This window comes from Barbus barbus (assembly GCF_936440315.1).
Source record: "Barbus barbus genome assembly, chromosome: 9".
Lineage (NCBI taxonomy): Eukaryota > Metazoa > Chordata > Actinopteri > Cypriniformes > Cyprinidae > Barbus > Barbus barbus.
In genome coordinates, this window is record NC_136737.1 from 16,845,574 (window position 1) to 16,865,433 (window position 19,860).

General features: G+C 33.0%; 2 protein-coding genes across 3 annotated transcripts; one reads left to right on the plus strand and one right to left on the minus strand.

Annotated features, from left to right (window-relative positions):
- Positions 1-728: 728 nt before the first annotated feature.
- On the plus strand, positions 729-6,867 carry LOC306875362 (pleckstrin homology domain-containing family B member 2-like). Its single transcript, XM_079425871.1, has 8 exons — positions 729-815; positions 1,089-1,135; positions 2,287-2,439; positions 2,660-2,762; positions 2,844-2,883; positions 3,014-3,100; positions 5,985-6,102; positions 6,180-6,867. Exons 2-8 carry the CDS (start codon positions 1,099-1,101, stop codon positions 6,311-6,313), a joined length of 672 nt encoding a protein of 223 aa, XP_079281997.1. The 5' UTR covers positions 729-815; positions 1,089-1,098; the 3' UTR covers positions 6,314-6,867.
- Positions 6,868-8,267: 1,400 nt separating this feature from the next.
- Positions 8,268-19,408, minus strand: LOC306874822 (vacuolar protein sorting-associated protein 4B-like). Of its 2 annotated transcripts, XM_079425093.1 has the most exons (11): positions 19,242-19,408; positions 18,455-18,566; positions 17,279-17,429; positions 17,137-17,192; positions 16,936-17,055; positions 16,705-16,861; positions 16,459-16,607; positions 10,491-10,572; positions 10,189-10,408; positions 8,983-9,123; positions 8,268-8,907 (listed from the first exon to the last, which is right to left on the minus strand). In XM_079425093.1, the coding sequence occupies exons 1-11, from the start codon at positions 19,260-19,262 to the stop codon at positions 8,806-8,808; spliced, it is 1,311 nt and encodes a 436-aa protein (XP_079281219.1). In that variant the 5' UTR covers positions 19,263-19,408; the 3' UTR covers positions 8,268-8,805. The 2 variants fall into 2 exon arrangements, with proteins under 2 accessions (XP_079281219.1, XP_079281220.1); XM_079425094.1 differs by lacking the exon at positions 18,455-18,566 and having other exon boundaries at positions 8,269-8,907; positions 19,242-19,402.
- Positions 19,409-19,860: the final 452 nt, after the last annotated feature.

Here is a 19,860-nt window from a genome sequence, read left to right on the forward strand (position 1 = left end):
TTATAATATAACATTTCATAATATTTCACATTTATATTATATATGTGTGTGGGATGGGGGGTGTAATAATTGTAATATTAAAGGGTAAAGGAAACTTTTTAATTTTTTTTATTTAAAGACCTTGTTAAAAAAAATATGAAATAATATATTATAATATTTAATATAATGCACCATACAATTATTATATAAATAAATATATATACAGAAAAATGTGGTAAAATGTATTGAAAAAGGAAAATTAAATATGTCAAGAAAAAAATGTTACAAATATATTAAAAAGTAATAAAAAGAACAATTATTATTATTATTGTGTTGTATAATACTGTATGTATGTATATATATATATATATATATATATATATATATATATATATATACATTAAATTAATTAATATTCTAAAATATTCCATTTTATGTAAACAATGTATACATAATTTTAAATATAATACAACAGTTTATTGTTAGGCTATAATCTCCTTCTCGTTATATTAATATCATTATAATATCGTCATATTGTAACTTTTAAAGACATTATTTATTTTGGAAACACTCTGAAATAAGTAAAAAGCACCTAAAATAAGAATGACGTTTCAGTTGAGTGTAATATTCTCAGGAATGCCTGCTTTGATCCCTACATGTTAAATATATGAATTATTTGTCCTAAAAACGCTCTGTTCTATAACAGCTGGTCAAAACAAACCGTGTAAAGTATATAAAAGTCTGCGTATCTTAATAAAAGTCGTGCTGAGAGGAAGATGCTGCTCAAGTCACTCTGCTAGTCGCACACGCTTCAAACGTAAACACACCGAAAGAGGGTAGATTTACTTATTTAACCCCTTTAATATTGCATTAATATGACAAGTATAGTGTTTCGACATGTTTTTAGTTGTTTTGGGATATCTCTGGATGTTTATTTCGTCGGTTTGTCGTCGTTTTTTGCACAACGGCGCCGCGAGCGCAAGCTAACTCTGAAACTGAACAGCTAAACTATATTTACTGTAAAACATAAGCAATATCTACATGTACATGTATTCTGTACATAAAAATAGTGTTGATAGGCTTTAAGTGGATTATTTTTGTATGTTTAGGTATTGGAGGATGGCGTTTGTGAAGAGCGGATGGCTGCACAGACAAAGTGAGTGTTTATTACCCCCTATTTATGTCCTTAAAATCCTGGTTTTGGTGTGTAATTTGAGCATTTTAACATGTTTTGTAATTCATATAAAAGTTTAAATGGCACTTTTATAATTTATAAGCTCTTTCTGGGAACTCATGAAATATAAATCAGTTGTGCGAAATGTTTAGCTTGGAGTTTGAATTGAAAAGCTTTTCAGTTTTTGCTATTAGTTTTTATTCAGTAATGGTTTCCTGTCCTCTTCTTGTTGTCTTGTCATGAGTTTTTAGACGGAAGTTAAAAAAACTGCTGAACTTTGTGTCTCAAAACCTTGTAATCTGACTATCTAGGCAGCTAGGCTGTATCTTGTTAAATGTCTTTTTAGATGATTACTTCATTATTTTTGTTTGCTTAAACTTGCTTGAACAATCGAGGTCAGATTACATTAAAAAGTAGTCTTTTTTTATTTAATATTTTATACTACATTCATAATATGAAAAATAAAATGTATATGCAGACAGTTTATAATTTAATTAATTTATAATGTGATTTTTATTTTTTAATTATAAAAGGTAATTAAAACATTGCTGATATTAAACTTATTTTGTCTAAATAAATTATAATTAATATTATATATTTGAAATTAATACATTTATAATAATTTATAATAGTGCTGTCAAACAATTAATCGTGATTAATCGCTATTTTCTTGTGTGTGTACTGTCTATATTTACACATACAGTATATATTTTGAAAATATTTACACGTTTATACATTTTTATATTTATATTCTTATATTTTATTTTATGTATAAATATATTTAATATAAACAACATTTTTCTGAAATATATACATGCATGCGTTTGTATTTTTATATATACATCATAAATATACACAGTACACATATATTATGTAAACAAACCTTTACTTTGGATGCGATTAATAGTTTGACAGCACTAATGTATCTCACACGCGCACACACACACACATATATATACTGTGTGTGTGTGTGTGTGTGTGTGTGTATGTATATATATATATATATATATATATATATATATATATATATATATATATATATATATATATATATATATATATATATAATAAAACTTGTACTTAATTTTAGAATTTTAAGAAGTCATTAAAATTGTAATTCTGAAATCTATCAGGCACCATCTTGCGGCGCTGGAAGAGGAACTGGTTTGACCTCTGGTCAGATGGGCGTCTGGTCTTCTACGATGACCAGCAGCGGCGGGACATGGAAGATGAGATCCACATGAAGGTGGACTGCATTAACATCCGCAACACCAGCGCATGTAGAGGTGGGTGTGATCCGCACTTCAGTCTTCATCTGCCGTATTTCCTTCTGCTTTTGAACCGCGAAATATGCGAAAACCTTAAAAGTGCCTTCTTATGTGGTACTTGACAGGTTTTTCCAAGTCGTTAGACCAACAGAGGAAGGAAAAAGTAAATAATAAGCAACTTGGAAAAGTCCTCATGTGTTGTTTTTGCTGTTCTTCATCCTCCATTATTTATTTCCAGAGCTCACGCCACCTGAGGGCAAAGGCAAAGACTCCCTCCTGCAGATCGTCTGCCGGGACGGTCGGATCATCAGCGTCTGTGCAGACAGTGCAGACGATGCTTTGTGAGTCAAATTTTCTATTATTATTTACGTGTTCTTCAAAATTCAGTTGTTTTGATACTAACTCTATGTATTTTGGCACAGGGCTTGGACCATGGCACTTCAGGACGCCAGACTCAACACTGTGAGTTACACAAATGCAATCTGAGTGGGAAAATACTTTCACATTTAAACTTTCCAGTAGCGCAGCTTCTGGAGCTGATTTCAGAAGCATCACAGACGCATTTGCTGACATGGCTTGGTGTGTTTTGTAGATTGTGCCGCCTCCTCAGGTCGGTTTTGCCGAGGACGTCGTAGCATCAGCTCCTCCACCCTATTCTGAATTAAACCCAACTCCGCAGGTAATACATTTAAAGGAAAATGACACATGTTGATTACTACAAAAAGTAATATTTTATTTTACTTGGATATCTAGCTTATGTTGCTGCATGAGTTTTAAAACACTTTTTAGATGTTGACTTTGTCATTTCTGTTTGATTATAAACTTGTTTAACCAGGAAGAACAATTGAGGTTGGAGTACGTTTACAAGCGATGCTTGAAAATATATTGGCTGCTATAAAAAGAATGTTATCAATAAAACACTGCTTCAAATTATACTTTCAGTTTTAATTAGTTCATCTGATCAAAACAGGACACTAATATAGATTGTTTTCCGACTGTTATTTTCATGTTTTGGCTAATATTCTAATTCTACATTTTTTTTTTTTTTTTTTTTTAAATCAACATTATTTAAAATTTATATATTTTTTTATTAGAATTCATTAAATGTGATAAATATTATAACTTCTAACAGAAATGTATAATACATTTAAAAATTTATATTTAAATTTTATAATTTAATCATAATATAATTTGTACATTAGAAATAAAATTTCCATTTTAGAATTATTAACAGTAATTAAAATTTAATTAAACATAACTCCACATTCATATATATATATATATATATATATATATATATATATATATATATATATATATATATATATATATATATATATACATATACATATATACAGACAGACAGGTCCATAAATATTGGGACAACGACACAATTCTAACATTTTTGGCTCTATACACCACCACAATGGATTTCAAATGAAACAAACAAGATGTGCTTTAACTGCAGACTGTCAGCTTTAATTTGAGGGTATTTACATCCAAATCAGGTGAATGGTGTAGGAATTACAACAGTTTGCATATGTGCCTCCCACTTGTTAAGGGACCAAAAGTAATGGGACAATTGGCTTCTCAGCTGTTCCATAGCCAGGTGTGTGTTATTCCCTCATTATCCCAATTACAATGAGCAGATAAAAGGTCCAGAGTTCATTTCAAGTGTGCTATTTGCATTTGGAATCTGTTGCTGTCAACGGTCAAGATGAGATCCAAAGAGCTGTCACTATCAGTGAAGCAAGCCATCATTAGGCTGAAAAAACAAAACAAACCCATCAGAGAGATAGCAAAAACATTAGGCGTGGCCAAAACAACTGTTTGGAACATTCTTAAAAAGAAGGAACGCACCGGTGAGCTCAGCAACACCAAAAGACCCGGAAGACCACGGAAAACAACTGTGGTGGATGACCGAAGAATTCTTTCCCTGGTGAAGAAAACACCCTTCACAACAGTTGGCCAGATCAACTTGTACCAGAGTGATGGGAAGAGAAGAGTATGGAGAAGGAAAGGAACTGCTCATGATCCTAAGCTTACCACCTCATCAGTGAAGCATGGTGGTGGTAGTGTCATGGTGTGGGCATGTATGACTGCCAGTGGAACTGGTTCTCTTGTATTTATTGATGATGTGACTGCTGACAAAAGCAGCAGGATGAATTCTGAAGTGTTTCGGGCAATATTATCTTCTCATATTCAGCCAAATGCTTCAGAACTCACTGGACGGCGCTTCACAGTGCAGATGGACAATGACCCAAAGCATACTGCAAAAGCAACCAAAGAGTTTTTGAAGGGAAAGAAGTGGACTGTTATGCAATGGCCAAGTCAATCACCTGACCTGAATCCAATTGAGCATGCATTTCACTTGCTGAAGACAAAACTGAAGGGAAAATGCCCCAAGGACAAGCAGGAACTGCAGACGGTTGCAGTAGAGGCCTGGCAGAGCATCACCAGGGATGAAACCCAGCGTCTGGTGATGTCTATGCGTTCCAGACTTCAGGCTGTAATTGACTGCAAAGGATTTGCAACCAAGTATTAAGAAGTGAAAGTTTGATTTATGATTATTATTCTGTCCCATTACTTTTGGTCCCTTAACAAGTGGGAGGCACATATGCAAACTGTTGTAATTCCTACACCGTTCACCTGATTTGGATGAATTATGAAGAATGTCGTGTTTTTTTTTTTTTTTTTTCTATTTATTTTTTTGTATCTTCTATGTGATGTCTTGTGTTTGCTGTGTGATGCTGCTACCCTACTTGAATTGCCCCTTGTGGGATTAATAAAGTTGTTAACTTAACTTAAACTTAAATACTCTCAAATTAAAGCTGACAGTCTGCAGTTAAAGCACATCTTGTTTGTTTCATTTGAAATCCATTGTGGTGGTGTATAGAGCCAAAAATGTTAGAATTGTGTCGATGTCCCAATATTTATGGACCTGACTGTGTGTGTGTATATGTGTGTGTGTAGAATGAGCATGTACAATTAAAATTTTAAATATTTCAGAGCCAATAATAAAGAAGTATTGGTAAAATGAAATAATTGTGTTGTAATTTAATAAATAACTTTTATAATGATTAAAATTTGTAAAATGTAATTAAAGAACTAAAGAAAATATATAATAAATAAAAAAGAAAAAGTTGTTTTATGATAGAATTTTAAATAATTTAATAAAGTGTTATAATTATTTTTTAAAAGTCATTAAATTTGAATAAATGTAGCAAAAAGCGATAAATAAATAAATAAATACAATAAATTTAAACAAATAATTTGAATATAAAAATAGGGGAAATTACCATGCATGATTAAAAAGTAAATGCTCTGAAAAAAAATATATTTTTTAAAATGTAAGATAAGAATAATTTTTACAAATTATAATGCAATAATTTAAATTACAGTACAGATAATTTCATATGTAATTGAATATGAGAAAAGAAGTAATAGAAATATTCTATATTTAAAAGTTATGAGCATCTAGGAAACAATTTAAAACTATATATTTATACAATTTAAATTAAAAAAAGGAACTTATAAATCATGCATCCCTGATTTTCATCTAGGTTTTCTATCCTGATGGATATGGCGGTTATGTTCCTCATCCTCCACCTTATGCCACACAGATGGTCTATTCCGCAGATGGCCAGCAGTATGCAGTTGCCTACCCATATCATTATCAAGGTAACAGGAAGTTTGTTGACTTTTTACATATAACCTTTATGTAGTTTGATTGACGTTTGTTTATTGGTGTCCATCAGGCGGATACGCACCTGGTGTCAACCACGTGATCGTGCAGGAGCGCCGGCGTGACGACACAGGTGACGTTGCTCTGGGAATGCTGGCCGGTGCTGCGACAGGATTGGCCCTTGGCTCCCTGTTTTCCGTATTCTAATGTGTTTGTGTGAACCCAGCCCAACCCCACCTGACCTACAGCACGGGAAACCCTTCCTGTGTTGTTTTAACTTTGCCTTTACACCTTGTAATGCGCAGGTCTGATAATGTAGCCGGGCTGGGTGAATATTCGCTTACTTTTCTGTATTTGTCTTTGTACCAAAGCTTATGTACTTTTGATTAGGCACCAACAAACATGTTTGCTTTGCAAATTTAATCTGTAGGATACAAAGATATACACTAAAATATTGGCGGCTGGACTTAAGATAAGGAAAATCAGTGAGATATATATATATAGATCAGCCGCTGTTTAGCAGCACAAAGTGTCTTGTTGAGTCTAAAAATGTGTCGATTTTGTACTAATGATGCCCTGTGAAGAAATGACACAGGCCTTGATGAAATGAATGCTAGGCAAGTAGTTTTTTCTGTTATTTCTAATTAGAAAAGAAACTGTTTTCAGTGTTGTTTGCAGCTGCAAAGCCAAAATTCTGTTGACTTAAATATGTTTGTGACCGTCTGGGTTAAAAGGAATAGTTCTCTCAAAAATGAAAATTCAGTTGTAATTTTTTTGTTGGTTTTTTTTTATCTGTAAAAAGACACACACACATCTGTTTCATCAATTAAAAAACAAAACCGAGATATGAATATATATATATATATATATATATATAAAAAATCATGTTTTGTTTTTATTTTTTAATTGATGGAAAAAAAATACTTTGGCAGAAATATCTTCAAAACTAAAATATCAGTTGTTATTGTATGGCAAACAGCAGCCTGAACATTTTGTTAAATGTCTATAAAAATCATGTGATTTCAAGAAATTTGAGGGTGAGTAAATAATGACAGAATTTTCATTTTTGTGCAAAATATTCATTTAAATCTAATTTGACATGAAAACCCGTAATGATACTGATGACGATACATAATTAATACTGTGACAGTAATTGTGATGTAATCCAGGAACGAGTAAAGAGTGCGTTTTCAAATCTACCACACCTTTTCTAAAAGTTATTTTCCTTTCTTTCCTTTGTTTTTTTGTGGCGGCCTTCTTTTAACTCATTTTATTTATACTCAAGTGTGTATTTTTCCCTTTTTTGTGGACACTTTGAGATTTATTTACTTTGAAAAATGTGATTGATTTTGTCTTGGTCTCTAATTTTGTGTATTTTATTTCTCTTGCGAGTTGATACAAAATGTAAAACATTATTCAAAATGTTTGTGATGGGATGTGATAAGGGAAACTTCAGGGAAAAGTCAGATCGACGTGATCGGTTAGATTTACACAATTATGTAATGATTTGTTCTTTACTGTACTTTGACTTTGTTGTGTTTACATGGGTATAATCACGAGTATATAAGTGATAATAATCGTAAATGTTTAATGCATACAAGATGTATCAGTGGATTTCAGGTCATGGTTTAGTTGAACTCCGGTCCTTTGTTTTTAAATGTTTGTGACTGAGTGTAATGGACCAGTGATTTAGAAAAATGACATTTTTCATCTGACACCATACTTTATTGCTTATATCTGTTTTTCTTAATTGCTTTGCTGTTTGAACCTAAAAAAAGCACAATTTACATGTTAATATATACCAACATAATCATTGGTGTTATTTATAAACTATTAAAATAAGATGTCTTGTGATTCTTTGGGTCAGTTCATTCATTACGTTTTAGTTTGCAATTGTTTATAATAAACACAGCAACATAAAAAAACAGCGTTTTTATAGGCTCCAGCAGTGGATAAGGTCACATGGCGTGAATAAAAGAACGTGCTCACGCAAGTTACGTTCCTGAATTTCGCTGCGTCACTGTGTAAGGGCGCCACCTGCTGTTCAGTGTTATTATTTGTCTGCTTGCGATTACTTTCAAGCAGTGTATATTATAGGCGTTAGATGAAAGTAAAAACGGAATAAGACAAGAAAACCACAAAGAGCAGAATCACGCGATTAGAGATAGTTTAAACATTTTATTTACAGACGAAAGTAGAAAAACAAACGCTTCAAAGGCGACCAAGAAAGAGGTCTGCACACCCAAAACATTCACATATTTGTAAACACTTTTTCACAGCTCATTGGTTGTCTTTGATTCTGGTCCCAAGATATTTATTAACTTCATTGTTAGTGGTTGTAAGACTAGTCGTTTTTATGTCTTTTGGCAATGAGGTAGATAACCAGACATTGAGGCACAAGTGAGCAACTTAACAAATACCCTTTTTTTTTTTTTTTAGCTCTCTCAAAAGTCAAAGTAAACATATTATGACCCATTTGCAACAAACCATTTAAAATCAAGAGGATTTTTAGTAATAATGAATGGATATCTGATCTGATTGGTTATGTTCAGGATAATATTAAGGCTCACAAAATTGTTACACCTCCCAAAAATAAATCTCTGAAAGACTGACCAAAGATTTTGAAAAATAAAATATGGAGAAGGAGCTTTGTAAACATGATGGAAAAATATAAAATGCTACGCGAATCCTGCAAATATTCATCCCTCCTGGCCAAAGTCCTCAGTGAACTTCTTCAGCTTCTCCAGATCCTCCTCGTTCACAGTGGGCTTGGTTCTCTCCAGTGACCTCAACATGTCCTCCTGAGACACACAGACAAGAAGATCAAAACAAGCTCGAGGAATTTAGCTTTTTTCCTCCACTAGTTGCAAACTTACCAAGCTGACTATCGGCTCCAGGAGTTTATCGCTCGCTACATCCACCCAGGTCATGTGGATTGCGCCTGGGTCGTTTGGAGAGCAGGGCGTTAAGAGGTCATCCACCACAACATCTGGGTTGTTCCATGCCTTTCCTCTGACCTGTTAAAACAGACATGAGGGGACGGATTCAGCTCGATTAGACACTTTACTAGGCACGCAAACCTATGCAAGCTTGCTTCCACCATGGGATAAAAAAAAGTAATTATGACTTTTTAATCTCACAACTGAGACTTATATATATATATATATATATATATATATATATATATATATATATATATATATATATATATATATATATATATATATATATATATATATATATATATATATATATATATATATATATAAATTCAGAATTACAAGATATGAAAAAGTTTAAATATAAAGTTGAAATTATTATTTATTTTTTATTCCATGGCAGAAAAAAGAACAGAATATGGTAGCTTGTTTCCGCCATGGGATAAAAAATAAAAATAGAAATAAATAAATACAAATAGAAAATAAAACTTTTTATCTCACAATTCTGACTTTTCACGCAATTTTGAGAAAAAAAAATGTCAGAGTTGTAGAATATAAACTTTTTTTCTTGCACTCAATCTCGCAATTCTGACTTTAAAAAAATAAATAAATTCAGAATTGCAACCTATAAACTCAGAGCTGCAAGATATGAAGTCTGAATTGTGAGATATAAACTCCACAGAATATACTAAATGTTGGAAATGTCAGAAAAAAAAGAGAGTCAGACTTATGAGATAAAAACTCGCAAATTTTTTTTTTATTATTTAATTATTTTTTTTTATTCTGTGGCAGAAAAAAGAACAGAATTTGGAAGCCTATTTCTGCCATGGGATAAAAAAAAGTAATCGTGAAGGTAATTAAAGGTAAAGGTAATTAAAGGTAAAGGTTTAAAGGTAATTTTCTCTCACAATTTAGACTTTTTTCCCAGAATCACGAGATATAAACTCAGAATTGTGAGATACAAGAATTCAGAGAGAAAAAAAAAAGTCAGAATTTTAAGGTATAAACTTTTTCTATCTCATAAATCCAACTTTTTTCTCACAATTCTGTGAGAAAACCTCAGAAATCCAAGATAAAAAGTCGTAATTACCTTTTTTGAATCCCGTGGCAGAAACAAGCTTCCATACAAATGTAATTCCGTACCTTTTTGAAGTGGGACGCAGACTGAACTTTGCGGATGGGCTGCATGAGGGCGTCACGAACGACGATGCTGATGTCAGCACCCGAGTAGCCGCCAGTCTTCTTCCCAAGAGTTATGAAATCATCTTCATTGAGGCTATTGGGAGTGGAGCCGAGGTGCAGCTTGAACATGGCGGAGCGAGCGTGCTGCTCGGGAAGAGGGATGTAGATGCGCTTTTCAAACCTATAACCATGAGACAATAATAAACCAATGCCTATATAGACGTTTCAAGACATGAGAATTTGTGTGGATTTGCATGACCCACCTTCTCCTGATTGCAGAATCCAGCGTCCAGGGGATGTTTGTCGCTCCAAGGACCAGAATTCCTTCATTGTCGTTTCCTACGCCTGCGAGAATGAGAAAATTGTGTTTATAATCAATAATATAATAAATAATGAAAACTATTATGAAGACAAAAACAGCTAAAAAAAACCAACAACTACTAACAAAATTATTAAATAAAAATAAGACAATATTTTATAACATTATTACGTTTTTGTAATATTATACTGTATATAAAACAATAATTAGAAAGAAGAATATGAAGAAATTATTAAAATTTATCTGGAAAATATTATTAATTCACAATAATTGTATAGCATTTAGAATAACATTATAATATTGAAAGCTATTATGAACACAAACAAAACTGAAATGTTTTTTTTAACAAAAGTATAACTAAAATGTTGACTTTAATGTGATAAAATATAATATACATAATAATAATTCAGAAAAAAAGTCAGAACTTTCAGATACAAGCAAAAATTGCAAAAAAAGTCAGAACTGAGATACAAACTCGCAATTGTGGAAAAAAGTCAGAATTGTGAGATACAAACTCGCAATTGTGGAAAAAAGTCAGAACTGTGAGATACAAACTCGCAATTGTGGAAAAAAATTCAAAGTCAGAACTGTGAGATACAAACTCGCAATTGTGAAAAAAAAGTCAAAGTCCGAATTGTGAGATACAAACTCGCAATTGCAGAAAAAAAATCCGAGCTGTGAGATACAAACTCGCAATTGCGGAAAAAAAGTCAGAACTGAGATACAAACTCGCAATTGTGGAAAAAAAGTCAGAATTGTGTGATACAAACTTGCAATTGTGGAAAAAAATTCAAAGTCAGAACTGTGAGATACAAACTCGCAATGTGGAAAAAAAGTCTGAATTGTGAGATACAAACTCGCAATGTGGAAAAAAAGTCAGAATTGTGAGATACAAACTTGCAATTGTGAAAAAAAAGTCAAAGTCCGAATTGTGAGATACAAACTCGCAATTGCAGAAAAAAAATCCGAGCTGTGAGATACAAACTCGCAATTGCGGAAAAAAAGTCAGAACTGAGATACAAACTCGCAATTGTGGAAAAAAAGTCAGAATTGTGAGATACAAACTTGCAATTGTGGAAAAAAATTCAAAGTCAGAACTGTGAGATACAAACTCGCAATGTGGAAAAAAAGTCTGAATTGTGAGATACAAACTCGCAATTGTGGAAAAAAAGTCTGAATTGTGAGATACAAACTCGCAATGTGGAAAAAAAGTCTGAATTGTGAGATACAAACTCGCAATGTGGAAAAAAAGTCTGAATTGTGAGATACAAACTCGCAATTGTGGAAAAAAAGTCAGAATTGTGAGATACAAACTTGCAATTGTGAAAAAAAAGTCAAAGTCCGAATTGTGAGATACAAACTCGCAATTGCAGAAAAAAAATCCGAGCTGTGAGATACAAACTCGCAATTGCGGAAAAAAAGTCAGAACTGAGATACAAACTCGCAATTGTGGAAAAAAAGTCAGAATTGTGAGATACAAACTTGCAATTGTGGAAAAAAATTCAAAGTCAGAACTGTGAGATACAAACTCGCAATGTGGAAAAAAAGTCTGAATTGTGAGATACAAACTCGCAATTGTGGAAAAAAAGTCAGAACTGTGAGATACAAACGCACAATTGCAGAAAAAAAGTCCGAACTGTGAGATACAAACTCGCAATTGCAGAAAAAAAGTCCGAACTGTGAGATACAAACGCACAATTGCAGAAAAGAAGTCATAACTTTGAGATACAAACTCACAATTGCGGAAAAAAGTCGGAATTGTGAGATACAAACTCGCAATGTGGAAAAAAAGTCTGAATTTTGAGATACAAACTCGCAATTGTGGAAAAAAAGTCAGAACTGAGATACAAACTTGCAATTGCAGAAAAGTCTGAACTGTGAGATACAAACTCGCAATTGCAGAAAAAAAATCCGAACTGTGAGATACAAACTCGCAATTGCGGAAAAAAAGTCAGAACTGAGATACAAACTCGCAATTGTGGAAAAAAAGTCTGAATTGTGAGATACAAACTCGCAATGTGGAAAAAAAGTCAGAATTGTGAGATACAAACTTGCAATTGTGAAAAAAAAGTCAAAGTCCGAATTGTGAGATACAAACTCGCAATTGCAGAAAAAAAATCAGAGCTGTGAGATACAAACTCGCAATTGCGGAAAAAAAGTCAGAACTGAGATACAAACTCGCAATTGTGGAAAAAAAGTCAGAATTGTGAGATACAAACTTGCAATTGTGGAAAAAAATTCAAAGTCAGAACTGTGAGATACAAACTCGCAATGTGGAAAAAAAGTCTGAATTGTGAGATACAAACTCGCAATGTGGAAAAAAAGTCTGAATTGTGAGATACAAACTCGCAATTGTGGAAAAAAAGTCTGAATTGTGAGATACAAACTCGCAATTGTGGAAAAAAAGTCAGAACTGAGATACAAACTTGCAATTGCAGAAAAGTCTGAACTGTGAGATACAAACTCGCAATTGCAGAAAAAAAGTCCGAATTGTGAGATACAAACTCGCAATTGCAGAAAAAAAATCCGAACTGTGAGATACAAACTCGCAATTGCGGAAAAAAAGTCAGAACTGAGATACAAACTCGCAATTGTGGAAAAAAAGTCAGAATTGTGAGATACAAACTTGCAATTGTGGAAAAAAATTCAAAGTCAGAACTGTGAGATACAAACGCACAATTGCAGAAAAAAAGTCATAACTGTGAGATACAAACTCGCAATTGTGGAAAAAAAGTCTGAATTTTGAGATACAAACTCGCAATTGCAGAAAAAAAGTCATAACTGTGAGATACAAACTCGCAATTGTGGAAAAAAAGTCTGAATTTTGAGATACAAACTCGCAATTGCAGAAAAAAAATCAGAGCTGTGAGATACAAACTCGCAATTGCGGAAAAAAAGTCAGAACTGAGATACAAACTCGCAATTGTGGAAAAAAAGTCAGAATTGTGAGATACAAACTCGCAATTGCAGAAAAAAAGTCAGAACTGTGAGATACAAACTCGCAATTGCAGAAAAAAAATCAGAGCTGTGAGATACAAACTCGCAATTGCGGAAAAAAAGTCAGAACTGAGATACAAACTCGCAATTGTGGAAAAAAAGTCAGAATTGTGAGATACAAACTTGCAATTGTGGAAAAAAATTCAAAGTCAGAACTGTGAGATACAAACTCGCAATTGTGGAAAAAAAGTCAGAACTGAGATACAAACTCGCAATTGTGGAAAAAAAGTCAGAATTGTGAGATACAAACTCGCAATGTGGAAAAAAAGTCAGAACTGAAATACAAACTCGCAATTGTGGAAAAAAAGTCAGAATTGTGAGATACAAACTTGCAATTGTGGAAAAAAATTCAAAGTCAGAACTGTGAGATACAAACTCGCAATTGCGGAAAAAAAGTCAGAACTGAGATACAAACTCGCAATTGTGGAAAAAAAGTCAGAATTGTGAGATACAAACTCGCAATGTGGAAAAAAAGTCAGAACTGAAATACAAACTCGCAATTGTGGAAAAAAAGTCAGAATTGTGAGATACAAACTCGCAATTGCAGAAAAAAAATCCGAGCTGTGAGATACAAACTTGCAATTGCGGAAAAAAAGTCAGAACTGAGATACAAACTTGCAATTGTGGAAAAAAAGTCAGAATTGTGAGATACAAACTTGCAATTGTGGAAAAAAATTCAAAGTCAGAACTGTGAGATACAAACTCGCAATTGCAGAAAAAAAATCCGAGCTGTGAGATACAAACTTGCAATTGCGGAAAAAAAGTCAGAACTGAGATACAAACTCGCAATTGTGGAAAAAAAGTCAGAATTGTGAGATACAAACTTGCAATTGTGGAAAAAAATTCAAAGTCAGAACTGTGAGATACAAACTCGCAATTGTGGAAAAAAAGTCAGAATTGTGAGATACAAACTCGCAATGTGGAAAAAAAGTCTGAATTGTGAGATACAAACTCGCAATGTGGAAAAAAAGTCAGAATTGTGAGATACAAACTCGCAATTGCAGAAAAAAAATCCGAGCTGTGAGATACAAACTTGCAATTGCGGAAAAAAAGTCAGAACTGAGATACAAACTCGCAATTGTGGAAAAAAAGTCAGAATTGTGAGATACAAACTTGCAATTGTGGAAAAAAATTCAAAGTCAGAACTGTGAGATACAAACTCGCAATTGTGGAAAAAAAGTCAGAATTGTGAGATACAAACTTGCAATTGTGGAAAAAAGTCAGAATTGTGAAATACAAACTCGCAATGTGGAAAAAAAGTCAGAATTTTGAGATACAAACTCGCAATTGTGGAAAAAAAGTAAGAACTGAGATACAAACTTGCAATTGCGGAAAAGTCTGAACTGTGAGATACAAACTCGCAATTGCAGAAAAAAAATCCGAACTGTGAGATACAAACTCGTAATTGCGGAAAAAAAGTCAGAACTGAGATACAAACTCGCAATTGTGGAAAAAAAGTCAGAATTGTGAGATACAAACTTGCAATTGTGGAAAAAAATTCAAAGTCAGAACTGTGAGATACAAACTCGCAATTGTGGAAAAAAAGTCAGAATTGTGAGATACAAACTCGCAATGTGGAAAAAAAGTCTGAATTGTGAGATACAAACTCGCAATGTGGAAAAAAAGTCAGAACTGTGAGACACAAACTCGCAATTGTGGAAAAAAAGTCAGAATTGTGAGACACAAACTCGCAATTGTGGAAAAAAAGTCAGAATTGTGAGATACAAACTCGCAATTGCGGGAAAAAAGTTAGAACTGTGAGATACAAACTCGCAATTGCGGAAAAAAGTCCGAACTGTGAGATACAAACTTGTAATTGCGGGAAAAAAGTCAGAACTGAGATACAAACTCGCAATTGCGGGAAAAAAGTCAGAATTGTGAGATACAAACTCGCAATTGCGGGAAAAAAGTCAGAATTGTGAGATACAAACTCGCAATTGTGGAAAAAAAGTCAGAATTGTGAGATACAAACTTGCAATTGTGGAAAAAAATTCAAAGTCAGAACTGTGAGATACAAACTCGCAATTGTGGAAAAAAAGTCAGAATTGTGAGATACAAACTTGCAATTGTGGAAAAAAATTCAAAGTCAGAACTGTGAGATACAAACTCGCAATTGTGGAAAAAAGTCAGAATTGTGAGATACAAACTCGCAATGTGGAAAAAAAGTCAGAACTGTGAGATACAAACTTGCAATTGCGGGAAAAAAGTCCGAACTGAGATACAAACTCGCAATTGCGGGAAAAAAGTCAGAATTGTGAGATACAAACTCGCAATTGCGGAAAAAAAGTCAGAATTGTGAGATACAAACTCACAATTGCGGAAAAAAAGTCAGAATAGTGAGATACAAACTCGCAATTGTGGAAAAAAAGTCAGAATTGTGAGATACAAACTCGCAATTGTGGAAAAAAAGTCAGAATTGGGAGATACAAACTCGCAATTGCGGAAAAAAGTCTGAATTGGGAGATACAAAAGAAAAAAATTGCCATATTCTGATATTATATCTCACAATTCTGACTTAATCATAACTGCGATTTAAATCTCACAATTCTGAGAAAAAAATTATCTCCGAATTGTGAGATAAAAAGTCGCAATTACCTTTTTGATTTTTTATTCAGTGACAGAAACAGGCTTCCATACTTCAGCAACCCAACAGAGGATAAGTGGTTTAGAGAATGGATCGATGGATTATGTTAATATAATATCTAAATACATAAATACATACATACATAGCATTTAGATATAAACAAAATAAAAACTATTTCTGAACCATTAACACTAAATGGGAATTGAACCTACATAAGAAAATAAAAATAAAAAAAACTCACATTTTCAAAACTATGGCAACCCTGCCAAATGAGAGTCAGACAGCGCCAAATTTGCTCTTGCGACAAAGCTATCACTAGCTTTGCATTTACCTTGCATCTGGACCAGAAACTCAGTCTTGATCCTGCGGGCCGCTTCGCTCTCGTTCTCGTTTCTGGAGCCGCACATGGAGTCGATCTCATCGATGAAGATGATTGAAGGCTTGTGCTCCCGAGCCAAACTGAACAGATTCTTCACTAACCTAACAGACAACAACAAACAGAATTAACAACAAACATTTTAATGTGACATAAAATAATATATAATATATTCCCACTTAACATTTGAGGAGCACTCACTTCTCGCTCTCTCCCAGCCACTTGGACACCAGGTCTGATGACGAGATGGAGAAGAAGGTGGAGTTGTTGGCCTCGGTAGCCACTGCTTTAGCAAGGTAGGACTTTCCCGTTCCTGGAGGACCGAAGAGCAGAATCCCTCTCCACGGAGTGCGTTTCCCTACGGATAGTGATGAGCTTCAGAACACTTCAGAAGACATTTTCAGACATATTAACACAAGTAACCTATCATACCAGTGAAAAGATGAGGGAATTTGATTGGCAGGATGACCGCTTCTTTAAGGGCCTCTTTGGCTCCTTCCAAACCAGCAACATCGTCCCACTTAATGTTGGGTTTCTCCATGACAATAGCACCTGGGAAGTATGAAAATCCATGTTTTTTTTTCTCCTGTTGTGGCTTCTTTAATAAAGTCTGTTAAAGACAAAAGGTTGTACCTTGGAGTTGACTTTGGAATTTCTTTTTTTCTGCATCACCGTCATCACTGTCAGTCCTGCATAAGATGAAATATGGTCATAGTCTTTACTCCGTGTAATAGGAAGTGGATTAGTCGATTCAGCAGGAAGTAGATCCTCTCACCCTTTATTGTCAGACTGGGGAACTTTGACAGGTTTGGAGGGCGGTGCGCTCTCTTTCTTCTTCAGGTACTGCTTGAGCTGCTCCGCTCGGTCTAGATAATCAGCACACTTCGCTCTGATGCTCTGCTTGGCCATTTCACCCTGAGTTTCATCTGCACCATAAAACATCACAATAATAATAAAACATATTCCATAATCAGGTTATGGATTTTTGCTCAATGAACTGCATTGAATACATTTAAGATATAAAAGACAATTTATAGAATACAAATAATTTAAATAAATAAATATATATATAAATACAATTTAAATATATTAAATAATTAATTTATAATAATCATTTAAATATTCATATTATAAATAAAGATAATTGCCTGCACTATAAAATATCAAAATAATAAAACATGTGCCATTTATTGTTCATGCTCAATAAACAGCATTTAATAGTGAATCAAATACATTTAAGATATGAAATACAATATAAATAAATAAGAAAATAAGTAATTAAATAAAAATACATTCAAAAAACTATTAAGATATTAAAAAGTGCCACTATTATTTTTTTTCAGGATTTTTTTCTCACTAAATTGCATTTAATAAAGGATATTAATAATATATATATTATATTATGCATATGGGCAGTCGGCGCCAATAGCCTTGTTTTTAGTGCACCAACATATAGCGCAACTGTGCTCACGGCGACTCGAGTTCGAATCCCGTCTCGATGTCCTTTGCTGATCCTGCCCCCTCTCTCCACCCAATGCTTTCCTGTCTGCTCTCTACTACTGTCCTATCTAATAAAGGCATAAAAAGCCCAAAAATAACTATATATATATAAAAGAATACATATGGGCTCATGTAAATAATGCAATTAAAAAATACAATATTATTATGTGTGTATATCGTATGTTAACTCATATACACATATATATATATGGATCTTTATATGAAATATTATACTTAATTAATATTATAAATAAACAGGTAATGTTTTATTATTATCTATTAATAATGTATCATATATTATTAATAATTTATAATATATTAATATACTATTAATTTAAACAGTTTCAAATGAATATATAATGTTTAAATATAAATAAAAATAAAATATATTTACAAAAATTGCATGTGAAATCTAAGTGAAGTTTATAAATAGTGGCTTATGGCTTCTTACATTTTACCGCATGAAGAAAATAGTTGACTGCATGCTTATAGAGGCGCAGAGCTTCCTCATAGTTTTTGGCCTTGTCCTCCTCAGAGGCTCTGCTGGCCAAATCAATGGCTTTCTATTGTGCACAAGTACATATAGAAGAGACATTCAAAAAGGAAAAAAAATTAAAAATTCTTGCTAAGGCATACTATATTTCACACTTTGCAAATAACATAAATAAAATAATTGCAAAATAATATGTGAAATTTAAAATGTTTCAGACAAAAATAAAATAATAGATTGTCTGTAGTTACATAAACTCCCATATATAGCTAGATGACTTGATCAGGTTGTTTAAATATTTAAAATCTTGAATTCATCTGTCTTGGACTGTCTGTGTTAAATAAGAAGATGTTATAGTGTGGTGTAATGTACGGACAACTGGTTAAACCAGTTTTAGGACAGGCTAATGAATACATAAAGGAGATTTAAAAAAGCGTACCAGACAGGAGCTAAAAAAAAAACCTTTACAATGTGGCAAATAAATCAAGAAGCACTTTCTTATATGTATGTAACAGTTATGTATCAAAAATAATAAACAAGCCACCTAAATATAACGAAAACATTCATGTTTATCGGTTAAACAACACATATATTCTAAACAACATAATTATATTTTAGACTTTATGCTGTCAAAGCATACGTTTAAACAGAGCAGACAAATCATAACAAGTATAACAATAATTCACAAATCATATATAACAGCATGACAGCCGCTGTCATATCTCGCTTGTAAAGTCTCTTAAGTTACCTGTAAATTGGTATTCGTCATGGTTGACGGTGTGTTGAAGGTGAAGTTGTAATAAGTTACCGCGGGAACGGCTCAAATATATACATTTTTAAATGAATGCAAGTTTTCGCGGAATCTCGGTGCGTCGGTAAATCTGTGTGCGTCTCGCGCACTTCCGCGTCGAGTGTTTACCGTGACGTCAGGCCACACCTTTCCCGCGCAGCGGACACGCCTCCAGTTTTACTGAAAAATGACTAGTTTACTGATACAAATAACATAAAATATACCGCCAGTATTTTTTTAAAAATTAAATTAAATGTTTAAAAATTAAAACAATAAAAAGTAAATTCACGTTTTAAGCAAATAAATGGATTTTAAAATATTTAATTCCCTCATAAAATACGTTGAAACTAGTATTTTTGTTTACATTCATAATTTTAACAAATAAACAGTTTACCACACTTCTTACACAGACAAAAAGCTAAATAAAATGTTAAGAAACACATATTTAAGACCAAGATTTTGACATTTCTTGAAGATGATATAAAGTCCAAAATGCATTTCATTTCATAAATAAATGTGGCAAGAAAAAAATACACATCAAAGAGCCAAGAATTACAGTTTAGAAACAAATAAAAAT